At 54.5% G+C, this 23,665-nt stretch overlaps 2 protein-coding genes across 2 annotated transcripts in view; one reads left to right on the forward strand and one right to left on the reverse strand.

The window, feature by feature from the left end:
- Window positions 1–20: 20 nt before the first annotated feature.
- Window positions 21–23,665, forward strand: part of LOC122381909 (disintegrin and metalloproteinase domain-containing protein 10-like) — a 71,305-nt gene continuing 47,660 nt past the window's right edge. Inside the window, exon 1 of the mRNA XM_043366694.1 lies at window positions 21–412. Coding sequence (XP_043222629.1) covers window positions 340–412 — 73 coding nt within the window. The 5' untranslated portion in view covers window positions 21–339. The remainder of the gene's footprint in view (window positions 413–23,665) is intronic.
- Window positions 17,491–22,694, reverse strand: LOC122381910 (techylectin-5A-like). The gene is made up of 2 exons (XM_043366695.1): window positions 21,822–22,694; window positions 17,491–17,950 (listed from the first exon to the last, which is right to left on the reverse strand). The coding sequence occupies exons 1-2, from the start codon at window positions 22,637–22,639 to the stop codon at window positions 17,536–17,538; spliced, it is 1,233 nt and encodes a 410-aa protein (XP_043222630.1). The 5' UTR covers window positions 22,640–22,694; the 3' UTR covers window positions 17,491–17,535.

The following is a 23,665-nucleotide window of genomic DNA, read 5'->3' on the forward strand; positions in this document are numbered from 1 at the left end:
AGCCATAACCTTGAATCAATGCAGATATCTTTGTTTGCAGTGAGCGGAGCTCCTCGGTGGATTTTGTGAGCGATTTTGTTGGATGTGGTTGGTGGAAGTGTTCTGATATATTTCATTTTGTTTCTTACATTCTTTTACCGAATCATTGCAAGAATAGCATTTGTGATTGGTGTGGAGGGTGTGGAGTGTTGTGGCATACGGTTGAGACGCCTGAGGAATCAGAATCAGCATAAAAGGTGTCATGTCACCGCATTGGCATCCTCATCATAATATATAATTGTTAATAGAGTTATCCTGGATCGGTGTTGTGTAGTGAACTAGAAGAAACATACTCAAGAAATGAGGCATGGAAATGCAGCTTGTGCTTTCAAAACAGCCCTGCTTATGCTGGCCTGTGTCATCATCCAAGCAGGTCAGTCCACTGACAGTTTCTTTTCAGGTATAAGGATATTTCTCAGAAATCAGGTGCTTGATTGGCACCAGCAGATTTTAGGAGCATGACCAGTTAGAGAATGTGGTAGTTTGAGGCCACAAAAGCTATACCATTTTTGTTTGCAGAGATATGTCGGACTTTTGCCCTGCCTCCATCTCTATCTGAATCTTGCCGATTTTCACAGCGTGACAGCTGTTTTTAAAGTAATTCAACTATGCTTGTTTTTTTAAGTAATTCGACTATGCTGTTTAATCTTTCAATCAAATGTTAAAGACTCAAAATGATAAGCTTTCCCTACATGTAATCCTGATGCTTTAGGCATCAATGGTTTGCCTACAATCTTGAACTTCATTAGCCATTTATTTCAATTTCAGTTTATATATTTCAGATGAGAGTTTCACATAGGTCCTTCATCAAGTCATCATCATTGATGTAAGCATCATGTGTGTCTTGGCTGAGGACCTGTTTGGATAAGCACATATCACCAACAATATCATGTTCCAAGACAGCTGTCTAGTGCCATGTTCATTGTTCACTTCCATTCATCCTACTAGCTTATGGCAATTCACATGAGCTTTATCTGATAACATACTGATTCAGAAAATATATGATAGTGAAGGGAAATGCGTAGGGTGCACACCTGAGTGTGAGTCAGAACTGATAAGTACTTAATACATTCATAGCATTTGTTTTCAGGAATGGTACTTTTTACCTCAATGCTGTTTTTAGGGGCCTACCTAACTACCTTTTACCCTTGATGGAGTTTTTATTTTAGTGTCAAAGCCCCAAGTGCCTTAAAACATATCTCAATGCAGTGACTGCTGATGTGGCAAGACATGCATTTGCCAACAGCACTGACTTGGTATCATTTTTAGGAAGAACTCTTCTGCATGTTGCATACTGTTGCATAACTTTTGCAGCTGGATAAGCCTAAGATGCTTATGTAAACAAGGGCAAATTTATTTGAAATTAAATTGAATATTTTGAAATGCAAGAATCACATTTTGTTTCTTATTTAAGTAATGACATTGTGCTGCTGTTAGTCGATTAGATATACCTTTAGTTACATGATTACATTGTCAGGAAGTCAACAACTAACCTTAGACCTTAGTGTTGTTGGATAACTCCATTGTTTTTGCCTTCTGTTGGTATTTGATCATGATTGTTGGTCTGAAGATTTTAAGAAGAAGATAAAAATTTTGTTGGTCTGGATCATTTTAACATTGGCCTGGCCTTGGCCTGAATCAGCTACTGAAACAGTCTGAACAATGATTCCTCTCAAGTTGGCAGGTCTTTTGTTATCATAGGATGCCTACCTGGTTTTATTAAACAGGAGCTGCTCATTGTCATTTCTTGTTTCTTCTTATGTGTTTTGGTTGAAGTGATGCCTGTGGATGCTTTTTAGCCTTTCCCAGCATCCCTGATCTAGATTTACAGGAGTTTAGCTTAGCAATGGTTGAACAATAATAAGTGAGAATACAACAGAAGTGTGAGAATGGAAATGGTCGTGTCCTGATGCCAGGGATTTAACTCATCACAGAAGTTCCATAGAGCAGCAATGGTGTTTGGGTCCCAGTACCTCGCATACGAGTGAAAAGTCCTTTAGATTGGTCGTTAATGCTCTCTTAGATAAACGAGGAAAGTGCGTGCACATTGACTTGCACTTTCACGTGGTGCGGCCGGTATTTGCTGCGCGAGTCTGCCGGCGTAGGTATTCGTGCTGCTCTCTGAGCCAAGGTCGTTCCGATTTCGTCGTCACGACCCAGTGAAGACGGAGAATGCTCGTCGGTTATTGTTGAGCCATCGGCAGCCGTTCTTCCCCGGCTATTGTGTGTGGCGACTGGCGGGCCGGGCAGCCACAGACCTCCTCCGTGGCGGTCTGTAATGGATGATTTCGGCTCCTTTCTCGGACTCTCGCGGAGAGAAAGGAATCCAACACGCCCACGCTGTCGCAGCTGGGTGGTTGGGAGGCGTGCTTTTCTGTCCTGGAACAGTCAGTTCATCCCTCCCCTGTCATAGTACGAGCCCAGACCAGCCCTACCGGGAACAATGCTACGGCTGTCTTGCACCGACTTTGCTGTCAGCTGACAGCTGCCTTGCAAAAGCCGTGTTAGCTGTCGGAACTCGGCACAGATCTAGCGCTGAACGTTTATCCTTCCTTCGATTGTCTAGTTATTTTTGTGTTGGTGCGCGGAATGAAATTCCGCCAACTTTTGCTTTCTCCTTCATGTCTGCATTACTGCATCAAGCAGCATTAAGCAGCTATTAACCTTGCGGAGAGCGTGCTGCTGCACGCGGGTCAATGTCAGCGCGTTCCGGCCGGGCAGCAGTGCGTGTCCTCCTCTCTGGAGGTTCCGCGGGCGGCCTTCCGAGATGGCTGCGCTGCTGTGCAGGCCAGACTGCGGTGCTGGGGCGGTCTGCAGCGGCCGAGGTGCGCGGCGGCTCGGAGATGGCACAGAGAGGACGCGGAGGAGTGCCGAGAGGGCGCGGACGGGCTGAGCGGCGCGCAGACTAGAATCGTCTGTCCGTCACCGCGTGCAGAATTCTGATCAATGAACAGGTGGTGACGGAGCGCAGTGTTGTTTACAACGTGGAAAAGGGACAGTCGGATGAAAGCTCGGGTGGACAGCCGCATCTGTTTGTTGCAATGACTGCCGGTTTACAGTGTTAGTTGTGCTTACCTGTGCGCTTGCATGTTATCCCCATCACATGCAGTTGTCATTGTCACATCATGACGTCCGGCTGTTACAACTGGGACATTACCTATAACGGACCTGTTAGCCTCGTGCTGGTCTGTTTGTGTAGGTAACCCGTGAGACTCAGCCGTCGGTCGCTCAGCTTTGAGTGAAAAATGCTCTCTGAATTCGGTTCCAGCTCTGAGCAGGCAAACAGTCGGCTATGAAACGTATGACATGCCTCGGTGGACGTTTCACACAGCTGATAAATGTGCCAGAAATGAACATGTAGCACACTGGGTTGCCCTGATTTGAAACTCATTTTCCCTGGCTGCTCTCAGCAACTCGAGTTAATTTAAACTTTACCCGCAAGAGTTTGTCTCCTACCTATTGTATCGTTCTTCCCACCGTATTAGCGGCCATAAAGCCTACAAGGCAAGGTATTCACATGCTTGTTATAGCCCTGAAATAGCTCATGACACCCATGTGACCCTTGTAGGTACCGTCCCTGTCCGCCACACCGCCAGTGTGCCAGTGTGCCGCCACCACCGGGCCACTGACCAGGTTACCGCCATGCCGGCCCACTCGCGGCGGCTGCGGCTAATTGCGGGCTCGAGCTTCGTGCTCGCCGGTCGGCGGCTGATGCATTGCTTGTTTTCAGTGCTTTATTTCATTATTTCTCTCCCGGAGACGCGCCGAGTCTGTCCGCAGAGCACCGACCGTCTGTTCTTCGACGGCCAAGTTTCATGCTCAAGGGAGGATTGTGGTTGGCTGCACTTAGCTTTACGGGAGAGTTATTGAAAAATTGGCTTGGATCCTTCTTATGTAGTTGGGTTTATTATGGCGCATGATTTCACTGGAAGCACTGTGTGGCTTTTGTTGCTGTTTTCATTGGCTCAGGCGTGTAACTTACATCCTGTCTGACTGTCTGATATTTCAACAATATTTGTTGTTGATGTCATTCAGCATCAAGCCATCAGACCATCTGGCCGTTTATGACGCATGCCCTGGCAACGAGGGTGGGATGTGGGCCGCCTGAGCTCTCCGCTCCCTGGCTGGGTCGGGCCGCCGGGCCACTAATGGGTCTGACCTCCGGCGGCCCGCCTCTCGGTACAGCCCCCCTCCCGTCCGTCGGAGCGTGGTGCCGCCCGTGAGCCTGTCTCTCTCAGTACAGACCCGCCTGTCAATCGGTGGTGCGGCCTTCCTCTCAGTGCAGACCCGTCCGTCAATCGGAGCGTGGTGCGGCCTTCCTCTCGGTACAGAGTCGTCTCGTCCGTCCCGTCTGACCGTGGTGCAGCAGCGGATAGGAGAGGAGAGCAGAGAATACTCTCTGAGTTGGTGCTTGCGATCTGAAACTGCCGAGAACAGCTAAAGGACTAAAACTGCTATAACTGCTGTACACAATAATGGGACGTTGTATGAATCTGGCCCCTCGGTAGCGCGTTTGTCCGGCAGCGCAGAGCGGCGCGGCTGTATGTGGGGCGCAGCTGTTGCCGGCTGCGACCCTCCTCTCTGATTCGGACCACATGGCACGCATACCTGGAACGCAGTCTCCCTAGCCTATTCACTATCCATCTCTGCCTTTGTGAATAAACCAACATAGAATGGGACCTAACGGCGATGAAGTTCAGTGTTGTGACGGTCCTTCATGCATGAAGGAGTCAGTCAGTATTTAGCTCGGTCCGCGAGTTACCCCTGTACCGGATACCGGAAGCGATGGGCCGTACCTACCCCTGTGCCGGCCCTGATCCGCCGGCCCCTCCCGGCCACCCCGCGGTCATGTCACGGCTGCTGGCGTCTGGGCGTGACCGACCAGTCTCCGTGACCATCAAGGCTGTCAGCCGTGCGCAGCTGCCGCCGCCACTTCCGTCGTCCGGCCGAGCCGTGTGCGGAACCCGTGCCCGGACCCTCTGTCCCCCCGGGCCAGCACTCTGCCCCGTCCTGACCCGCCGTGACCGGTCCCAACACGTCAGTTGATAGTCCGTGAGTCGAGTGTTGAGTGTGCGCCCGCGACGTGACTGGGCCTTGGCTGTCGAGTGGCTAACGTGATTCGAGCGGCGCCCGACGCGGTCGTGTTTCCGCTGTCGCGCCGCCGCGGGGCCGGTGACGAGGCAGTGACATCACAATGAGGCGAACGGACGGCGATTGCAGTGGCGTCTGACGTCGGCTGCGGCTGGCTGTGACGGTCGCCGCCGCCCTCTCTGTGTTGGACGGGATCGGCACGGGCGCAGACCAGGACCTGTGTAAGGGCGCTGTGTATGGTGGGCGGGGCAGGGGCGTTCCCAGGGTGGGCTGACTCAGAGGGGTGCCGGCCGCCACCGCCGTGCCGCCTCTGCAATCAGCTGGCGTGGGCGGGGCGCGTGGGTCCATAGTCCACCCGGATGGTGGAGGACTAGATAAAGCAGCTGGTCGGCCCGGGGCGGGGATTCACTGCGGAGCTTTATCGGCTACACAGTGTGGAGCGTTTCAGCGCGGCCATGAAGCCATTAAGCTATTTACGCCAGCCACAAGTGGCTTACCATGAAATGTACTTTCTCTTACGCATGTGAGAATTTCCCATCATACCGTTGCAGGAGGCCCGGATTTAGCTAATCTAACAGTGACTTTGTAACTCTCTCCGCTATTAATGTGGATTTTCACTGAGAGTATTACGCATTGTGCGCCGTCTTCCGCCGTCGCTTCCTTCCGTTTCACACATTGGACACGCGTCCTGTGTGCGCTCTTGTGACCCGGAATCCGCTCAACAGTTGCCTTGTTGATGCATGTCCCAGACTGTCACCATTTCTCAGTCCGAGTCAGCAGACGTGCGCCGTTTTTGTTTGCCTGGGCGAGCGCCGTCGCCCGCGCGGCTCAGCCGAAGGCCGTCGCCGCGGTCTACTGTGCGGTCCGTCTGACCATAGCGAGCTGGTAACTGTCGAATCTGGGTGTGTGTTTCGGCGCTATGTGTACCGGCCCGGCGCCGGCGCGCGGCGCGTGCCCATGTATGTTGATGACGGCGGCCGTTCTCACGGGTGCCCGGCTCGCCGGCGCGGCGGCCGCAGCACGCCGCTCCGGTGGAGCCGGCCTCGGGCCGCGGTGGTCAGTTGTGGAGGACAGACGCTGCCCGAGGCTGCCTCTTCGCACCGGCGGCGGACGGCCGGGCGGCATGCGGGCGGAGCTCGGTGGCACGAATTGAGCCACTGCAACGGACCCGGGACTACTGCTGTTAAACGCCGGGCATTGTATCCATCTGGGAATCCAACAGTTGTCGGACGGGGTCATGAGCGTTTGGTCCACATCCTGTGGATATTTCCCCGGGGGTGTATGCATGCGTGGGTTTCGCTGATGTCGGCGTGTGGGGAGGGACGCGTGCGGAACGGTTTCGCCGTGCCGCGTGGAGTGAGCGCCGAACGGCCGCGGCTGAGTCATGCCCGCAGCGCGGCCGGTCGGCACGGCGCGGCACGGGCCGCGCGGGGTGGTCACGGTTGGCTGGCCGGTGACCCGAGCGGTCCAGTCCGGCACCGTACCGCCGATCACGGCAGCCCGCTCCGCCAGCCGGCACCGCGGCCCTCGGCATGAATAAGTCGGCGCGCGACCGAGTAATTTTGAGCGACGCTTCTGTACGACATGCCGAACGCTATCCCCGGAGGACGGAACCGGTGAAATTGGACGGCCGTCGTGCGGCGAACTGAGTTTGTGGAATGGCTCGCGGTCCCCGGTCGCGTGCTGTCGGCTGCAGCGATCGGTCGGGACGTGTACGCGCCGGCGGCGGCCTGTGAGCGGCGTCACCGGGCCGGGCGGCGAGACTGGCACCGTCCGCCTGCAGCCGCGGCTGTTTTCGCTGCACGACGCGGCCGACGGTGCACGGGGGCGGGGCCGACCCCAATCCATCGCTCGCCGGCGGCCAGCTGTGTGCCGGTGACCGGTTCTCTGTCATGACTGGCCCGTGACCTATACCGCCGGCCTCCGTCGCGTCCCGTCCCGTCGGCCGGACGCGCCGCGGCGCGCCGACTGTGACGCCCCTGGCCGCCGCCGGGCAGGGGGTCAACGACTGGCGCTCGGCGGTTCGCCGCTGCCGCTGCCTTTGTTGGCCTATGTGCCGGCGGCGCGGCCGCTACTGCCAATGCCGCGCCTGTGCCTCAGGGTCACAGGGAGCGTCCACGAACGGTTTGGCTCTGCCGGCACCGACGCCGGCGCGTCACACGCCCGTATGGTTACATATGAAGTTTTTGATATGACGCATAATCTCCCCTTTGGCGGAGTTTATGCGTGCCGTGTGACCTTTGCCACTAGACCGTCTCCGCCGTTGCCGTCGAGCGGAGGCTCGGGCGCCTCGCTCCGCTCCGGCACAGCCAACGCGTTACTGCGGTGCAGGCTGCACAGTAATGATGGGTTGCGTGCGGAGGGCGTCGCCGCCCCCAGGGATGAGCGGCTGTGTATGTGCGCCACAGACCGCGCTCTCTCGGCTCCGGCGGCGCCGCGGTCCGCGGACTGGACGGAGCCGGCTCGGCACGGCGTGCAGTGCCGGATATTGACCAAGCCTGCAGTCGTCTGAGTCACGGCGCTCGGACAGCGGCGGCCGGCCGGTCAGCGGGCCGGCTGGAGTGGTGTCCTCAACCACCCCGTCCCCGTCCCCGCCCCGTCCCCGCCCTGCACAGCCGGCCGGGCGGACACACACGTCAGACGCAGCCGGCGAGCAGCGACAGGACAGCGACGGACTGGGGGCGGGCCGGCAGGGACAGGGTCGGACAATGGCCGGGACGTGGCCGACGTGGTCGAGTCGTGCCGAGCGACAGATCACCGGGAAATGTGTGGAGCCACGCCGCTGAGCGAGCGGTGTTCTGACATCTCTGTTGGCCCAGGTCGTGGTGAGAAAATCTGTCGGCGTATGCCACTGCATATCAGCGTGAGAGGCCGACGCTGATTGACCGTGAGAAGATATCGACTCGACGTGCCACGGCCGTGCGCCGGGGCCACGTCAGTGTTGGAGTTTCAGCCTTAGGTTCTCGCTGTTAGTCTGACGTCAGAAGTGATCTATTTCGAAGTTATCTTATTTACTCAGCTTGACAGGGCAATTCGTGGTAGCTGGCTACTCAACCCACGCTTTTAGCGCTGCTCTGTCGCGAGACTAGCGTATCAGCCCACAGTAACTAATAACTGCCCGGCATTGCCTGCTGTGGTGGAGCGGTAATGGGCTGACTGAATTGCCGCCGGGCCAAACAACCAGCATACGAAGCCGTCAAGCTGTCAGGTGGCAGTTGTCTGGGGAACCTGACCACCGTGCCGCGCTGTGCCTTGCTCTGCCGTTCTTTGCTATCCCGTGCCGTGGCGTTACTTGCTGTCCCGTGCCGTGCCGATCCTTGCTATCCCGTGCCGTGCCGTTTCTTGCTGTAACATGCCATGACGTTCTGAGGAGCCAAGACGCCGACCCGCGCCGTCGCTCGGCCTGTTGCACCGGCCGCTGCGTGAGAACGCGGAGCGTGGGCCGGCGAGCGCGTGTGTGCCTGTGGGTCGTCGGCCGCCGCAGCTGACTCCTTGTGGATCGATCAGCCGGTGGTCCGAACCGTCAGTCAGTCAGTCAGTCGGTGAACGGAGCGGCGACTGTTGTCTGTCGCGCCGGGGGTGCTGACGGCCGACCGCTGCTGTCAACTCACGCCGAGCGGTCAATAATGCACGCCGACCGGCGGTGCACGGTCGGCGGCGGGCCGGTCGATTTCGGGGGTCCGCCGCGACCATTGGCCACCGGCGGTGATCAACGGTGTCGAATTGATTTGGTCGACGGGCGCTGCCGGGGAGGGAGAGCACTGCCAGGGCGGGCCCGACGCCGGGGGCTGTACGGGGAATGGTCGGACCGAGGGTGGAGTATGTTTCACGATGATGGATTGTTCCCCTTGGTAATGATCTTGTGGTTGCCAGATGATGAGTTGAGGAATTAGGAGGGTAGGCAGACGCCGGCCAGTGCACTATAAATATCTGACTGGCTTAGATTACCGACATTTGATCGTGGAAAACGGGATGACTGACGTGTAAAGGGGGCTACGATGAACCGTTGACCTGTAATGACTGCCTGTGGCAGTGGGCGTCATATTAGGTTGTTTGGAGCGCCGTGTCGTTACCGATTTGATGGTTCCTCGAGTCGCCTATCGGAGCGTCTAATTCGCGTGTCGACGATTGTACACAGACGTCAGTCATGGCGGCTCCGCATCAGTCATTCCGTGAACATGTCCTGCTGTCGACGCGACTACAAATATCACCTCACTGTCTGACCTTTAAGTGCGCGATTACGTGGCAAATAGCAGTGCTATCAGGCGGTGCATTTGGTAGACGTGTCTCCCTGCTGCAGTGGCACCTGACGCCTGACGGTGGCACCGGTCGCACCCGAACTCGCCGGCGAGGGCCGTGTGTCTGCCTGTCCTGACTTCACTAAGACCACGGTGGCTCCTGTCGGTCGCCGTCGGACGGTGTGAGGTAGCGAGGTGTTTAATGGTGACCTTTTGCAGTGCTCGTTACGGAAAGGATGGCCCTTCACACCACACGTGCCGACGACCTCGGTCTTTGTCATGGCAGGATGATAAGTGAGCCCCCTCCCCTTCCGACCTGATACAAACCACTCGCGTGCCCGCGCCCCGACCTGCGCCCTGTGCCCCGGGGCGGCCGCCGTGTCAGTTGTCGACCTGTCGCCCGGTGCCCTGCGCACCGTCAGCCGGCGTCTGGTTTGTTTTTACACGGACGGGTGATTCATTATCACCTACTGTGCGCGCGCAGATAGATCGCCTCCCTCAAGCCGTCACTACCACCTACAGCTGATCGAGCGTTCTTTGGGCAGCTGCTGTCCGGTGAAACACCAGGGAGAAGAGATACCGACGGCCGGTGGTCTTCGTGTGGAGTTATTCATTGATTCTATGGTACGGCTATTGTGGGGCTAACTGGGGGATTCTGCCCGTGTGATTAATTCTCTTTCCATGCTCGAAGCTGTGGTCAGTGGTGTAATGTCGCCGCGATTCTGGTCGCTCTGAATCAGCCTCTGACTCGGAGACAGTCGTGACGTCGAATGCCAGCTGGGTAAACACCGCGTCACGGCAGCGGTGGCGAGCTCCCCTGTGTCTCTCCAGCCCCTATCCGTGTCAGTCCCTCCCCGTCCTAACCGCAACCCCTGCCTCGATCATTCGTCAGTCTCCTCTCCCCCCCCCCCCCCAGTCCTAGCCACAACGCGGACGTGGACCATTCCTTAGTCTCTCTTTAGTTCTATCCACAACCCTGGCCTCATCCATTCCTCAATCTCCCCCCCCCCTAATCCTAGCCACGTCCTAGGCCTGGACCATTCCTCAGTCTTATCGCGGCGCCCATTCCAGTTTCTTTCAACCCTCCCTGTTTCACAAACGTTCTTATCCACTCCTGCCCCGCCTGGTGTGCCGTCCCGCCCCCTGTTCCACCCGCCTCCCTCTCCCCTCCCCTATTTGGGGTGCTGCCCTGCTCCCCTCCCCTCTCCCCCGCCTTTGGGGCGCGCCGGTGACAGCTGAGCCGTTGCACGACAGTCGCCGGAGCCTTCCGGGAGCCGCCGACAGGCCGAGCCGTGCCAACTTAGCGGCCAACCCGTGCACGGCGACTTGGCCTAATGCTCCGCTTTGTGCCAGAGTAGCAGTCGCGCACTGGGGAGCGGGGAATATCAGGTGGCGCCTCTCGGAGCCTCAATGGAAATAGTTCAGTGAGCTGTCTGGTGAATGCCACTGCGATTCAGTCGGTAATGCGAACTGCGGAAGGATCGATCGGGATGGGGATGCGCATTGCGCAGTGTTACGGCTCCCGGTACCTACCTACTGCTCGGGTGGTATTTCACGTGGCAACAGCCATGGTGCAATGCAGCGATGTCCGTACCGAGCTGGCGCTCCCCGAGCTATCTATTTGCACTGAACAATGGCCTTATTTCCGTACTCAGCTGGGCACCGTCTCAATGTGCGTGTCACTGCTGACTGAAGACGGAGTGGATTATCTGCTCAATGTCTCTTATCTCCTCCATTTTTCACTGGGAGTGCCGACGCGGCCGATCGATGAATGCTGTTGCAGCTCGTGGGACACAATGGACGACCTGCTACTGGATTCTGAGAGCAGGTGGCCGCGTCAACTGTGGGTAGTTTGGGCCGTTGGCTATTATCGAGTGATAGTTATGGCGAATTAGAATTGGTTAACAATCGTCATGGACTTAGTTGGCCTGCTCGATTCAGACGTAGCATTAACAATTTCTCACAGACACATTGTGTAAATAGTTGCATGATTAGTAAGCAACTAAGCATGCTTCACCACTTATGCTTATGCCTCTTTATCCATTATTCACCGGACACTCAATATCGTATGCATTGTTTACCCCTGTGCAGATGTGGTCGTCCTGGAGCCTCGAAGGTCCCTCAGTCGAAATAAACAACTCGTGTGCCCCATCCTGCCTGCCGGCGCGGCGCCCCGGCGTGGTCCGCCGGCCCGGCGCGCGGCGGTGCAGCCAGCCTGGGACGGCTCCCTCTGCTCCGCCCGGCTGAGACGCCGGCAGCGGGTGGTGGCGGCTCGCGTGTCGATCCTCGTTACCCCGGTGTCGGCGTCTGAGCTGACGGTGCGCCTGCCGACGTCACCGGGCGTGTGATGGTGCGAGCGGCCTCTGGGCTGCCGGCTGACCCCGGAAGGCAGGGCAGCTATATTTTAGTGAATGCAGTGGCCGGATATCCTGTGCGTATATCGCTGGTGGATACTCCGGCTGAATATCCTATATAGTGTCACGTAGTTCGAACTCCAGCTGTCCGAAGTCGCAGGCGATGAGATGGATTTTATGTGGTTGATTTGATACGGAAAGCATCCCGTTTGCTCGTTGGAAACTGACGGGTTGGCTGGGTCGACAAGACATTTTGCCATCTGAAGCTGACGAACTGTCACGGTCTCACTCATTTTTTGGCTGCTCTCTCCATCAACCTTCATGCAATATAATAGTTTTGTGCCTCCATCTCTACCCACCAGGGACCCGTGTCAGACCGCCTGCCGGCCGGGAACGGTCCTGACATGTGGTGGCACACCGTCCGATCGAGAGACAAATGTCGGCTACACGTACGGCACGTCCAAGTCCGTCCCGATCGAACGGCGTTTGTGACTGCCGCAGTTGCCGCTATCGCCGCCGCTACTGCCGCGATTTCGGCGCCGTGTATGATGCAATGTTCTCGTGTTTGGCTCCGTCTCACCGGGCCTATGCGATCGCACGGCTCCAGTGACTAGCCGTTCGGCAGCTGCAGATTGTGCAGGCTGGAGGGAGAGGAAGGTATCCAGGAGATGGAGCTATCCGTGTACACAGGCTGGAGCGGCCGTGTACACGGGATGGAGGAAGCCGTGTCGCTACATTGGATTGAGCTGGCACGGGCTCAATAATGTGGGGATTATCCGGACAATCGGATTGCCCCGGGCTGAACGCTTAGAGACGGGATCGATTGATCGATGCCTACTGTGGCATTATCGGCGATGGCCCGTTGGCAGCAGTGTGTTTTAGTTCTGTCATAGCGTGAGACCTCTGGCGTCCAAACACTGTTCAGACTTCTATTTTTGCTCGCGCTGCTTGTGTTAACCTAATTTTCGCAACATTTCCATAATACATTAGTACAGCACGAAGTCATTAGTTTTGCAAATTGAATAGGTAATTCTCTTTTTGCCTAATGCTCTCAGCAGTGTGCCTAAATATAGACACACAAATTTGCTCGGCGAGCATCAAGGCTCTGTTCTGTTTTTCTCACAACAAATTGTCAAGGTCACCGGTCTCGGCCACGAGTTCCTCCGTCTTCTGTTGAATAATGAATAAGGATGGATTACGTAACCTAATGAACCGGTTGATATCTTCACAAAACGGGACATGATTGTCGGCTGCACCCGACCATTCTTACATGCATTTTCAAACTTCGCTAAGTATAATGTGAGTTTTGCTTCAACTCGATTTGGCGTCTGTTTTATGTAACTCCGACTGCCCCAGTATTGATGACTGTTGTTCTCAGAAATAAGGCTTTGCGGCGAGGCAGGTTGAACACCACAAAATATACGGTTCGGGCAAGTGATGCGGGACTCCTTTCGGCTAGGAGTTCCATTAGTGGATTGGCTCAACTCGTAAAATAATGGCCATAAGCTCTGTTGGAGCTTACCTCACGCTATGACAAATGGCTTGTTCGAGCAGCTAATAACCTGACAGCCGACCTTCCCCGACTGATCCTGTCTGCTCTGCTTTCTGAAGTGGATAAAAGAGGGCCCGGTTCGCCGGAACTCTGAGTCTGAACAGCACCAGTGAGTCACGATCGCGTCGGCCGTGTTGTGTGAGCGCGGCCGCTCCGACTCGCCCCGCTGGAAGACGGCGGTGGTTCCGAGTACCGGCAGCTCCGAACAGCCGGTCGACCGGGCACTTTGTGGGTGACGCTGTGTCATAGTGTCATAGTCTGTGTCACCGTCTGTGTCAGCCTGAACAGCTGCAGATGCCGTGCCGTGTCGGCTTGGCGTTCCATTTCTTTCCGTTCCTTTCCGTGTCGTGGTGTGCCGTATTGGCTGGGCGCAGTTAGCGGCGGGGTGGTATTGCTGTAGGTGCTGTAATGCCCAGTCGTTGCATGCCGTACCGGCCGCGCCGTTGTGCGCCGAGGTGGCTGGGCGTAGTTAGTGGTTAAAAGCTGTTCCAGTGACGTTTTGCAGTGTGCACGTGACCGGCAGGCCCGTTGTCGTGCGAGTCCCCGGGGGCCGACACAGAGGTCGGCGACGAAGCCCCGCGGGTGTCTCTGCCGTGATCGTCCGGAAACCCCGCCGGTATGGCACGGAACGGCAGAGGCCGGGCCGACTGGTCGCCAGGAACGTTACACAAATACGGCGCTTCGCTTTGCTCTGCAAAGGAAACTTGTGTGGTAAAATTAGCGAATCGTTACAATGCCCAATAAAAATGTTTGTATTTGAATTGCACGTTAATTTCCATTCACACAATCAACATTTTTTCTTTCTAGTAAACCTTTTGGGTATGACTGTCACGTCAAACAAATTATTACACCGTCCCTCTGCCCATGTATGGTTTCTTCTCCGAGGCCAGTGCTGCGCGGCGGGCGGCTGCCCCTCGGAACCTCGAGTGTTTCGCGTCAGTTCTGCTGCGCCCGTGTAATGTAAACGGAGCCGTTGCGCCGGTCCGCGCGCGGCGTGATGGCCGTTTTCCTGCCGGGGCCGCCGGCCTATAGTGGATGATTCATACCACGGTGCTGCAGGCGGCGACCGATGCGGCGCGGTCTCCGTTCAGTGGCCTTTCTGACCGTGACGCGTCGTGCCGCCAGCTAGAGTGGTTTGGGCGGTCCGGTCTGCCCACGGTCGTGGGAAACGGCGTCAGTTTGCCGGCTGTTCGGACCGGGGTGACACAACTGTTCCTTTGTATATACTGCTGCGGTTTGTGTTCGCTCATGTAACCATGCTGCAACCCAGTGTTCGGGGCTGCTGCAGTTCGTTTGTCTCCCCAGCGGCTGGGATCTAGGATCGCGTGTTTGTGTCTCCCCGCCGTCGCCAATACGACCACCCTGTCATTATGTTGTTGACGCCGTCCACGCCCACGTCTTTATAACGTCACGTATGGGACTCCGGGGACACTTTTTGCCAGACGGCCGCCGCGGAAGGAAGCTGCTATCAATTCCTGATCGGCTGACGGCATGCGCTCCTCCCCGGAACTGCCATCTCCGTTCGGCGCATTCTGTGAGTTCATCGCCGTGCTGCGCGCTCCGGCGAGGTTTCTCCATTGGCGTCATCCCTGGTCCCTATCAGCTCAGAGAGAAGCCTCGTTATAGCTCGGCTGGTTCGAGGCTTCCGCTGACGCCCACTCAGTGCTCGGTACCGCAACGTCTCGGTAATCCGTGCCGCGATGACTGTCTGCGGTGAAACTAGTCCCGGGCAGTCTGTTGCTGGCCGCTCATGGCGCTCGCCGTGCATGGTATTTAGTAATCACTCTCCCCTCCACAGATGAGCAGATGAGCTGTGCGGTTTATGTGAAATAACTATGTGGACTGTGGGCTGTGTACTGTGAGAACTGTGACCCGAGTAGAGCTGATACTTCCTGTATCGCCACCAAAGCAGCCTACATGACACCCGTGCCCGGCCAACCGGCCTGCCGGGCGGTGTGCTGTTGTGTGTCGAAAGTACACGCCAGCGTCATGCCCGCAAATGTCAAATGATGCCACTCGTTTGCATAGAAAAGTCGGCCTCCAAACAGCGGGTTGATAAGGTCGGTGTCGTGCAGTAGCGAAGTCAAGGTCCCTAACGGTCGCTGGCTGTTCCGACCTGCTAGCGTGAGTTGTATTTCTCAAATCATCCACTCGATCTGGATCATGATGTCAGCTGGCAGCCCTCCATTTGGACCGTGCCAAGTCGCGCTACTATGCTAGTACGCCATCTTCTGTTTTGTTTGTGTGTCAGTGGGCCTTACCAGCGCCCTGGGGTGTTGAGGCACACGATGAAGTGATCCCGTTGACCCGGGGCGGTCGCTGGTGTGATTTGTCGGTAAAGGTCGGCGTTGGCACCGTGTGGCTGGCTGGCCATGTGGACGATGGATGGCTCGATTTACTCTGTGATATCAGTCAGCTGACCAGCCGCTCCGACAGCCCTGACAGTTGACCGCCGGTAAATCGAATACAGACTCGCCAACAGTGCGCTCCTCTCGGAATCTGAAGGATAATGCTCCTTCCGTTGACTTCGCTGGCACCTGAGTCTACCTTCCTCTCCCTGTTGCCCCTAACCGCTCACCTGTTAACATTCTGTCTCTTGGATCGCCTGTGTCGGCATAGCGGCAGCCCCGCACACCACCAAGCAAGCTGAGCTTAGTGCGTGTTCCGTCCGACCAGGAAAATCCTACCGCTTGCTGCGCACGGTCGGCCAACAGTAGGGGAGGGATGGAGGGGCGGCGACAGTGCGAAGCCTGCTGGAGCTCGGAGGTGATTCAGTGACGCTTGCGGCGCCCTGCGCGGCCGTCTTGCTGTGCCCCGTCACCCACTCGACCGACCTTGGGGTGGGGTGGGGCGCTCGGCCGCTCTGCAGTGCAGCGGGAAGGGTCGACTCGTGCTGAAGCGGGGCTGAGGGAGCCGATACGTACCACACAGACGTCGATGGCGGCGGCAACGCTAATGGATACTGCGTATGGCCGGCCCTCTCCCCAGCTCAGCGGCTAATCAGAGTGATGCCGGCGCTCCGAGCTGAACGGACAATGACTGTGCACGGCAGACACTTTCCAGTGCCACTCAGGAGTTGAACTGGGAACGGGGAAACACCGGGTTCTTAAAGAGTAACCTGTGCCACTCAGTGAGAGGACGGATGGCACAGGACCCATCCAACCCTTGTCACAACCTACCGCCTGCGACTCGATGCCATAAGCCCGCGTACATGCATACCAGTTCGGGTCACATTCGGAAGGGTGCGTTCCGGCCGCTCCTGTCGCCGCCGAGCTCCGACCGCCGGGCAGGACGGCGGGGACGGCCACCGGCGGGCCGCCCGCTGCCAGCCTCTGACTGCCGGGCGGGACGGCGGGGACGGCCACCGGCGGGCCGCCCGCTGCCAGTCTCTGACTGCCGAGTGGGACGGCGGGGATGGCAGGGAAGGTCGTCAGCGGCAGGCGACGCTCGTAACGCCGCCCGGTGCGTCCGATGCCCTCTTCGATTGCCGTAAAGCCCGACTGGCGGCTCTGGGTGGCGCGGCTGCAGCGGCCTCCGCGCCGACTAACTGGATAATTGAGTTGGCCTTTTAGCGCTGACACAGCTGCCAATGTTTGTTATGGCTGACAGCAGCCGCCGGACGGGGAGGGGCGGGGGAGTTAAAGGGCTGTCCCAGTGCAGGGTGTGTTGACCTGCCGCTGGAGGGAACTTGTTTCACGCTCCGTCTCTGCCGTGCTCATGCTCCAGTCCTTGTCACGGTCGGTGTAGCGTGGTGAAATGGCGTCTTTGCAGCTTGCGGCAGTTCGGGCAAAGTTCATGGAAAATACTCTCTTCGGTAATCAATGTTTTCATGTGTTCTAGCATTATGCGCATAGGCGTAGCCTTGCATATGGTCGGTTTAGAGAGCTACATTGTAACTTTCATTGGCTCTCTTTCATTTTTACTCTTCCGAAGCGTACAATTCCTTTCCCTTTGAAAATGGAAAATCGAGTTGTGTTTCGTACCTCATCTTGACGAAAGTTTGTCCTATCTCGCCTCGCCTGGAGTACCTACTTCTCAATGGCGATCAAAGTGTGCCAAAAATGTGCCAAAATGCAGATTCCAATTATGCCTATATAATTGAATGTACTTATTTGCCATATGCTCTGCCAACGCCAAAGTAAAATAAGGAGAAAAAACACCGAAAATGAAAATAAACGACGAGCATCTCCTATATTTGCTGTTAAACTTAAGCTCGCTGTAAACATATTTATTTGACATGATAGGGAATACTGGACTGCATTTACAATTTCTTAGTGGGGCGGATTTTCATGGTGACCGTTTTCAGGGAGTAATGATACCCCCTCCATGCGGACCAGTTGACTCCGTCGGCATAGCTGGTGTGCTTCCCGGCCAGGTACTTCCCGTTGAGATTGGAGGCGTGGCACTTGGTGTACCACCAGGCTCCGTGGAATTTCTGGGCGCAGCTGGTGCCGTACGTATCGTTGTCTCTGTCTTTGGTGGAGAACGGGTGGCCACTGTGACCGGTAAAATTGTCACCGGCGTCGCCCGTGTAGTTGACGGCGGTCAGTCGGTAGTTGTCCGCCTCGGGCGCGATAAGGAAGCCCTGGTAGATGGCGTGCCGCTTCTCGCCATCGAAATCCTCCATATCTATCCGGATCTCGTAGCGCCGGTCCAGCTGGGAGGTTAGTCCCCAGCAGTGTTCTAAAATTGGATTTTGGTTGGGTGTGACGATGATGACCCAAAAATTTAGGATGAGAAAAAAACAAGTGAAAACCTATATCACTTTCGCAATAAAGGCGTAACGCTACGCTGACTGATAATAAAAGAACATACCAAATTCCTGACCACCAAAACTAACCGAAAAAGACTATGCAAATAGGTAAGGATGATATACGGCAGAATTATAACTTTAGCATCTGATCGCCAAGTGTTTCTAAATCCGTCCCATTTTATCCCAACCTTTGTGTTTGATTGAGACTAATGAAGTGAATCACCCTTGTCTCTTATACAGCTAAGAATGAATACCTACTTCAACCAGTGAGATTTCATTTTCCTTACAAGTCAAAATGCATTGTCACAATTGAATGACTGTCCAGTGGCCATCCTTCTCCTAGCCTTAAATCAATGCCTTCCTTTCCGTTTCAGATGCAGACAGCAGATATTACCGTCAGCATCTGCTAAGTTCCTACTCATGCTTACTGGCACGGATCACGGTCCTTCTGCCTGTATATTTCTCCTAAAGAAGATCATCCGCGGACCTCCATCCTCGCGACGCCAGTCGCCATCATGCGAGCGAACTAGGTCTTTAAGAAGCAGATGATGCAATGATTCTGTTGAAATCTGTTGTCATATCTTAAGGAGGGTGGGGGAGGGGCGGGTGAGGGAGCTCTCCCTATATGCAGGCTTTGGTACTAGTGCCATGTGGAGAAGTTTTCTTTCTTTTTTAAGCAAAGGAAGTGGGAAGGAACCTGTCGTTGCCGTTGCAAAGGGTATCATTCTGTCGTCCTGTATCATTGATTTAGTGCAGTTGACTCAGACTGTGTAATGCGTGAGGCGTGGTCATCACTGTGACACTGTCAGACATAAAATCTTAGGTAATCATGATACCCTGATGGGCAGTTTGTTGACGTAACTGATCGCTATGAAACCAGAAACCGTATAACTCATGTGTTCTGGCCTCTGGGACGTTTTGCGCCTACAATATGGCAGCACCGCTTCCAAGATTACTGTATATTTGAGATAATATGCGGCAATATAAGTATGTAGTTTTCGTTCGCATCTGATCTGGTAATATTCGTACAGTGTACACAGTATAGCTTTGAGCTTTCCATTTTCAACAGATATGACAATGGCCGGATGATACTGGGAATGGTGCCTTTGCTCTGGGCACACGGAACGGGACGCAGTATTGAGTATGCAATTGCAGTCGCACTATGCAGCATGACATACGCCGGAAATCTCCCGGCCCGAACGCCGGAACGGCCAGCGATAGTCGGTACTCATTACGCATAGTGAAAATGGAAACGGTGTCAGCGCAACTCTTCGAAAGGAACGGTGCACTACATGAGACTAGACAAAGGGCCACTGATTAGGGCACCCCAAACGGAACGATGTGCACTGCACAGCATAATACGCAATATCGCAATAAAAAGCGTGCAACTAACCAGTAACCAGGGCATCCATATCGGAACGGAACGGGATGCAAAAAAAAATGATAAAAGGCTGCCACCGACCTCATGGCCGGCCACCGAAACGGAGCGGTAGCTTCGTATCATGTCACGTGATAAGTGCTGAGTGAGAGCGTCAATGATCAGTGATCAGTGATCAGAGCACCCGAAACAGAACGGAGGGCATCAGTGATCACTGATCAGAGCAACTGCAACGGAACGGAGGGCATCGCTGATCAGGACACCCCAAGCGGAAGGGAAAGCGAGAGCACAACTGACCAGAACACCCGAAACGGAACGGGAGTGAACGGAACGCATTAGCGGCTAGCCGAATCGCGATTCCGGCCAAACATGGCCTCAAGAAATAGGTCACAGGTCAAAGGTCATTTGGGTCAGGAATATGAGATTTTCAGAGTAGGTGTCAAATTAATTGACTCGAGGGTCCTGAAAGTTTCGTCGCGATCGGCCGCTTTTTACGCAAGTTATTCTCGAAAAAAACGAGGGGGTTGTTCGTTCGACCCCCCCCCCCCTATACGGGCGAGGGATAATTTATTAAAAAGCTAGGGCCTTCTTAATCCCATCTACCAGCTTCAGAACATGTATTGGGCAGATCTGGGAATACCGTATCTTAAATTTATCCCTAGAGGTGTGCCAAGGTATCCTTTCATTCATCTTGGCTTTCCATCGGCCGAACGCTTCGTGTTTAAAAACCTTTAGAAACTAATTGAAATGAATAATTGGCGGTAAGATTATTGCAAAGGCATGAGAAATTAACGTAAAATACATCATTACCGGTCTTATAACCTCATTTCGCGTATGAAACCTGCCAGAGTCCACAGAGTTTCATATTCATCCCTAGGGTGTGCCAGGGTGGCGTGTCAGTCATCTTGAACCCCTGCCCGACCCGACGCCTCGAGTTTTAAAGACATCTAAAAACTAATAACGTAAACAATTTGTGGTGAAATTGATATAATATGATCAGAAAAGAACGCAGAATAAATTAGTATCGGTCTCAAAACATTATTTTGCCTATGAAACCAGCCAGAGCCCGCGGAGTTTTAAATTCATCCCTAGGGTGTGCCCAGGGTGGCTTTTCTCATCTTGGACCTCTACCAGGCGCGACGCCTCGAGCTTTAAAGTCCACTAGAAGCCATTGACGGACATAATTTGTGGCGAAATTAATGCGATAGGATCAGAAATAAACGCAGAATAAATTGGCATCGGTCTCAAAACATTATTTTACCTATGAAACCAGCCAGAGCCTGCGGAGTTTTAAATTCATCCCTAGGGTGTGCGCAGGGTGGCTTTTCTCATCTTGGACCTCTGCCAGGCCCGACGCATCGAGCTTTAAAGTCCTCTAGAAGCCATTGACGGACATAATTTGTGGTGAAATTGATACAATAGGATCAGAAATGAATGTAGAATAAGTTGGTACCTGTCTCATACCCCTATTTTGTATATGAAAGAAGTTAGAGCCCACCAAGTTTTAAATTCATCCCTAGGGTGTGCCAGGGTGTGCCCAGCTGACTGCGGGTCCAAAGATGAAAATTTTGTAGGCGTATCCTGCGCAACTTAGTCAAAAGCGAATTGCAGAGGTAGTGTTTAATTTGCGCAAGCAGCGGCTCATCCGTTTTGCGTTGGCAGCAAACCACTAATCATAGTTGTTATGAATATCCAAAAGCATTCATTCGGAACACAAACCTGGTTTTTACAAACAGTTGAGGTGATCAAGGTCATTCAACGCATATTTGTAGGGCCTTGATATTTGTTATGAATTAAAATGAAATCGGACTTACTCCACAAGAGTTCGTTGGGTCGGAGCTTTCGAATTGTATTACAATTCTTCGTCAGCGAGAGTCGTATCGGATGTTAAGATCGAATCGATGGTACAGTGCGGATCGAACAAAATATTTTGTTCGATCCGCACTGTACCATCGATTCGATCTTAACATCCGATACGACTCTCGCTGACGAAGAATTGTAATACAATTCGAAAGCTCCGACCCAACGAACTCTTGTGGAGTAAGTCCGATTTCATTTTAATTCACAATTCATCTCCACATCATGTCTTTAAAAGCATATTTGTTATTAACAGCTGGAAGTGTGCAAGGTTATTTTCTTTCGTTGTCAGTCAGGGTGAGTTGTTGGGTTTGTGCCTTGATTTCGCATCTTTTTTTCATGGAAATTATGTATTATGTAGCAAACCTATAAGTTCTAACTATCTATATGGCGCTGCTATGGTATATCTGATAATCTGGCTGTTAATTGTTGAGCATGAGTTGAGCATTTTTCAAAGATGAAAGAATTCCAATTTACCTGGTTTTGGGGATGAAAATATTTTGCCCATTAGGTGTGATTTTCCACCCAAAATTCCGAAAAATGGAACACTGGTCCCCAGAGCCGCTCCAGACCCCACCAGAACTCGCCGTCCAGCTCGCCGAAGCCCCACTTGTAGTGGTGCCAGTCGAGGTAGAAGTTCTGTCTGGGCTGGATGTCGTCGCGCCGCTGGATGACGGTCCAGCCGCCGTCGTCCCCGTCCAGGTCACAGAGGGCGGCCACCGGCCGGTCCAGGCCCGGGTACAGGATGTGCACGCCGCTGCTGGCTCCCGCAGGCAGGTCACTGCAGTCCCTCAGCGGAGCCGCTGTCACCCTTCCCACCTGGCTCTGGAGGGCGCTCAGCTGTGCGGTGTGAGCTGCCAGACCTTCGGCGACATCAGCGAGCCCTTCGGTCAAACCGGACCCAAGTCTGGCCAGTTCAGCACTCTGTTCCGAGAGCTGAGCGCTTTGTTCCGAGAGCTGGGTACCCTGAGACGCCAGCGTTGATCGTAGCTCGACCATCTGCTCTGTGACAGTCTCATTGTGCGCAGCCAGAGCGGAGGTCTGGGCGTCCAGTCCAGCGTCCAGTCTGGACTGCAGACTGTTCAGCTGACTGGCCAACTGAGCGATCTGCTCAGTCTGTGTGAGACACTGGCTCTGTGCTTCAGAGAGTCTCTGACTCATGCCGGTGACCACCTCCCTGGAGACCGCCCTCACCGTACCGTCGAGAACGCTGCGCATGTGGTCCAGAATGCCGTCCACGGTGCCGTCCAGGCCTCCCCCTTCTGAGGCGCCTTCGTAGCCCACTGGTTCATCGAGCACCGTATCGGCCGAAGCAGTTCGGCAGATGAACAACAGAAGGACGGCAATCACCGAGCTGCCGCCCACGAAGGTCTTCATCTTGAAGATGGAGGTGAAGGCAATGTCTTCCACACAATCTGACTCTCAGACGATGACTGAGTAGCTGAAGGACCTCGGGGTGGGATTTATAAACGGCACCAGCAAAGTTTATTCGTTTGCAGGTTCAGTGACGTAGTTTGCTCTTGGCATTCCCAGGCGGACTTAAGAGTTTATTTGAGAAGCGATACGTGCTTCAGGCAAGCGTCTGGAAAGTCATAACTTGTATGTGGATTTTCCCAAAGACGTTCGTGTCAGCGTTTCGGTGTGTATGAGTATTGTTTATGCTTGGGGTTCCCGGTGATCGTGGCGCTACATTTTGTGGCCTGTTTAATGTTTATGGACAGCTAAATGCTTGTACACAAAGATAGACATGAAGAAGTCTGTCTGTAGGTCAGGGTCGTTGAGATCTGTTGGATAGCGTGTCTACCTACTCTCCAGTTTTTTTTTTGTCAAATATACTAATAAAAACTGCCAAACAATCAAATATAACGTTCTATGAATAGTTACTGCTCTTCCCAAATGTTTTACTTTTTCTTGGTCACTCAAAGTCCATTACATACATTCTTTGACGGTGCCGCTGGCTTGTGGCGTCATCTGTGCGGCTGTGCGCCATTATTCGTATTAGTGACTACCGCATATCCCGTCTGCGGCTCGCCCGCCATTGAGCTCAGTGACGTACCCAAGGGGGGGGCCACGGGGGCCATGGCCCCCTCCTGAGCGCCGAAGGCGCTCAGGGGGCCCGTCAGGCCCCGGTATATTTTTTTTTTCAAACATTGGATAAAACGTCTTTTACTAGGAAGAAAAATGATATCAAAGTTTCATTTGTGTGCCCCTGGTTACCCGAGGGGCCCCTGATGACCCGATGGGCCCCTGCAGTCATCCGAGGGCCCCCGGTTTCCTCGGCCCCTGGTCGCCTAGGGGGCCCCTGGTAGCCGGGGCCTGGTCGCCCTGATTGCCTAGGGGGCCCTGGTAGCCGGGGGGCCTGGTCGCATGGGGCCCCTGATCGCCTGGGCTCCTAGTCGCTAA

Source organism: Amphibalanus amphitrite, unplaced genomic scaffold (genome assembly GCF_019059575.1).
Source record: "Amphibalanus amphitrite isolate SeventyFive unplaced genomic scaffold, NRLGWU_Aamphi_draft 000129F_arrow, whole genome shotgun sequence".
In the NCBI taxonomy this organism is placed as follows: Eukaryota; Metazoa; Arthropoda; class Thecostraca; order Balanomorpha; family Balanidae; genus Amphibalanus; species Amphibalanus amphitrite.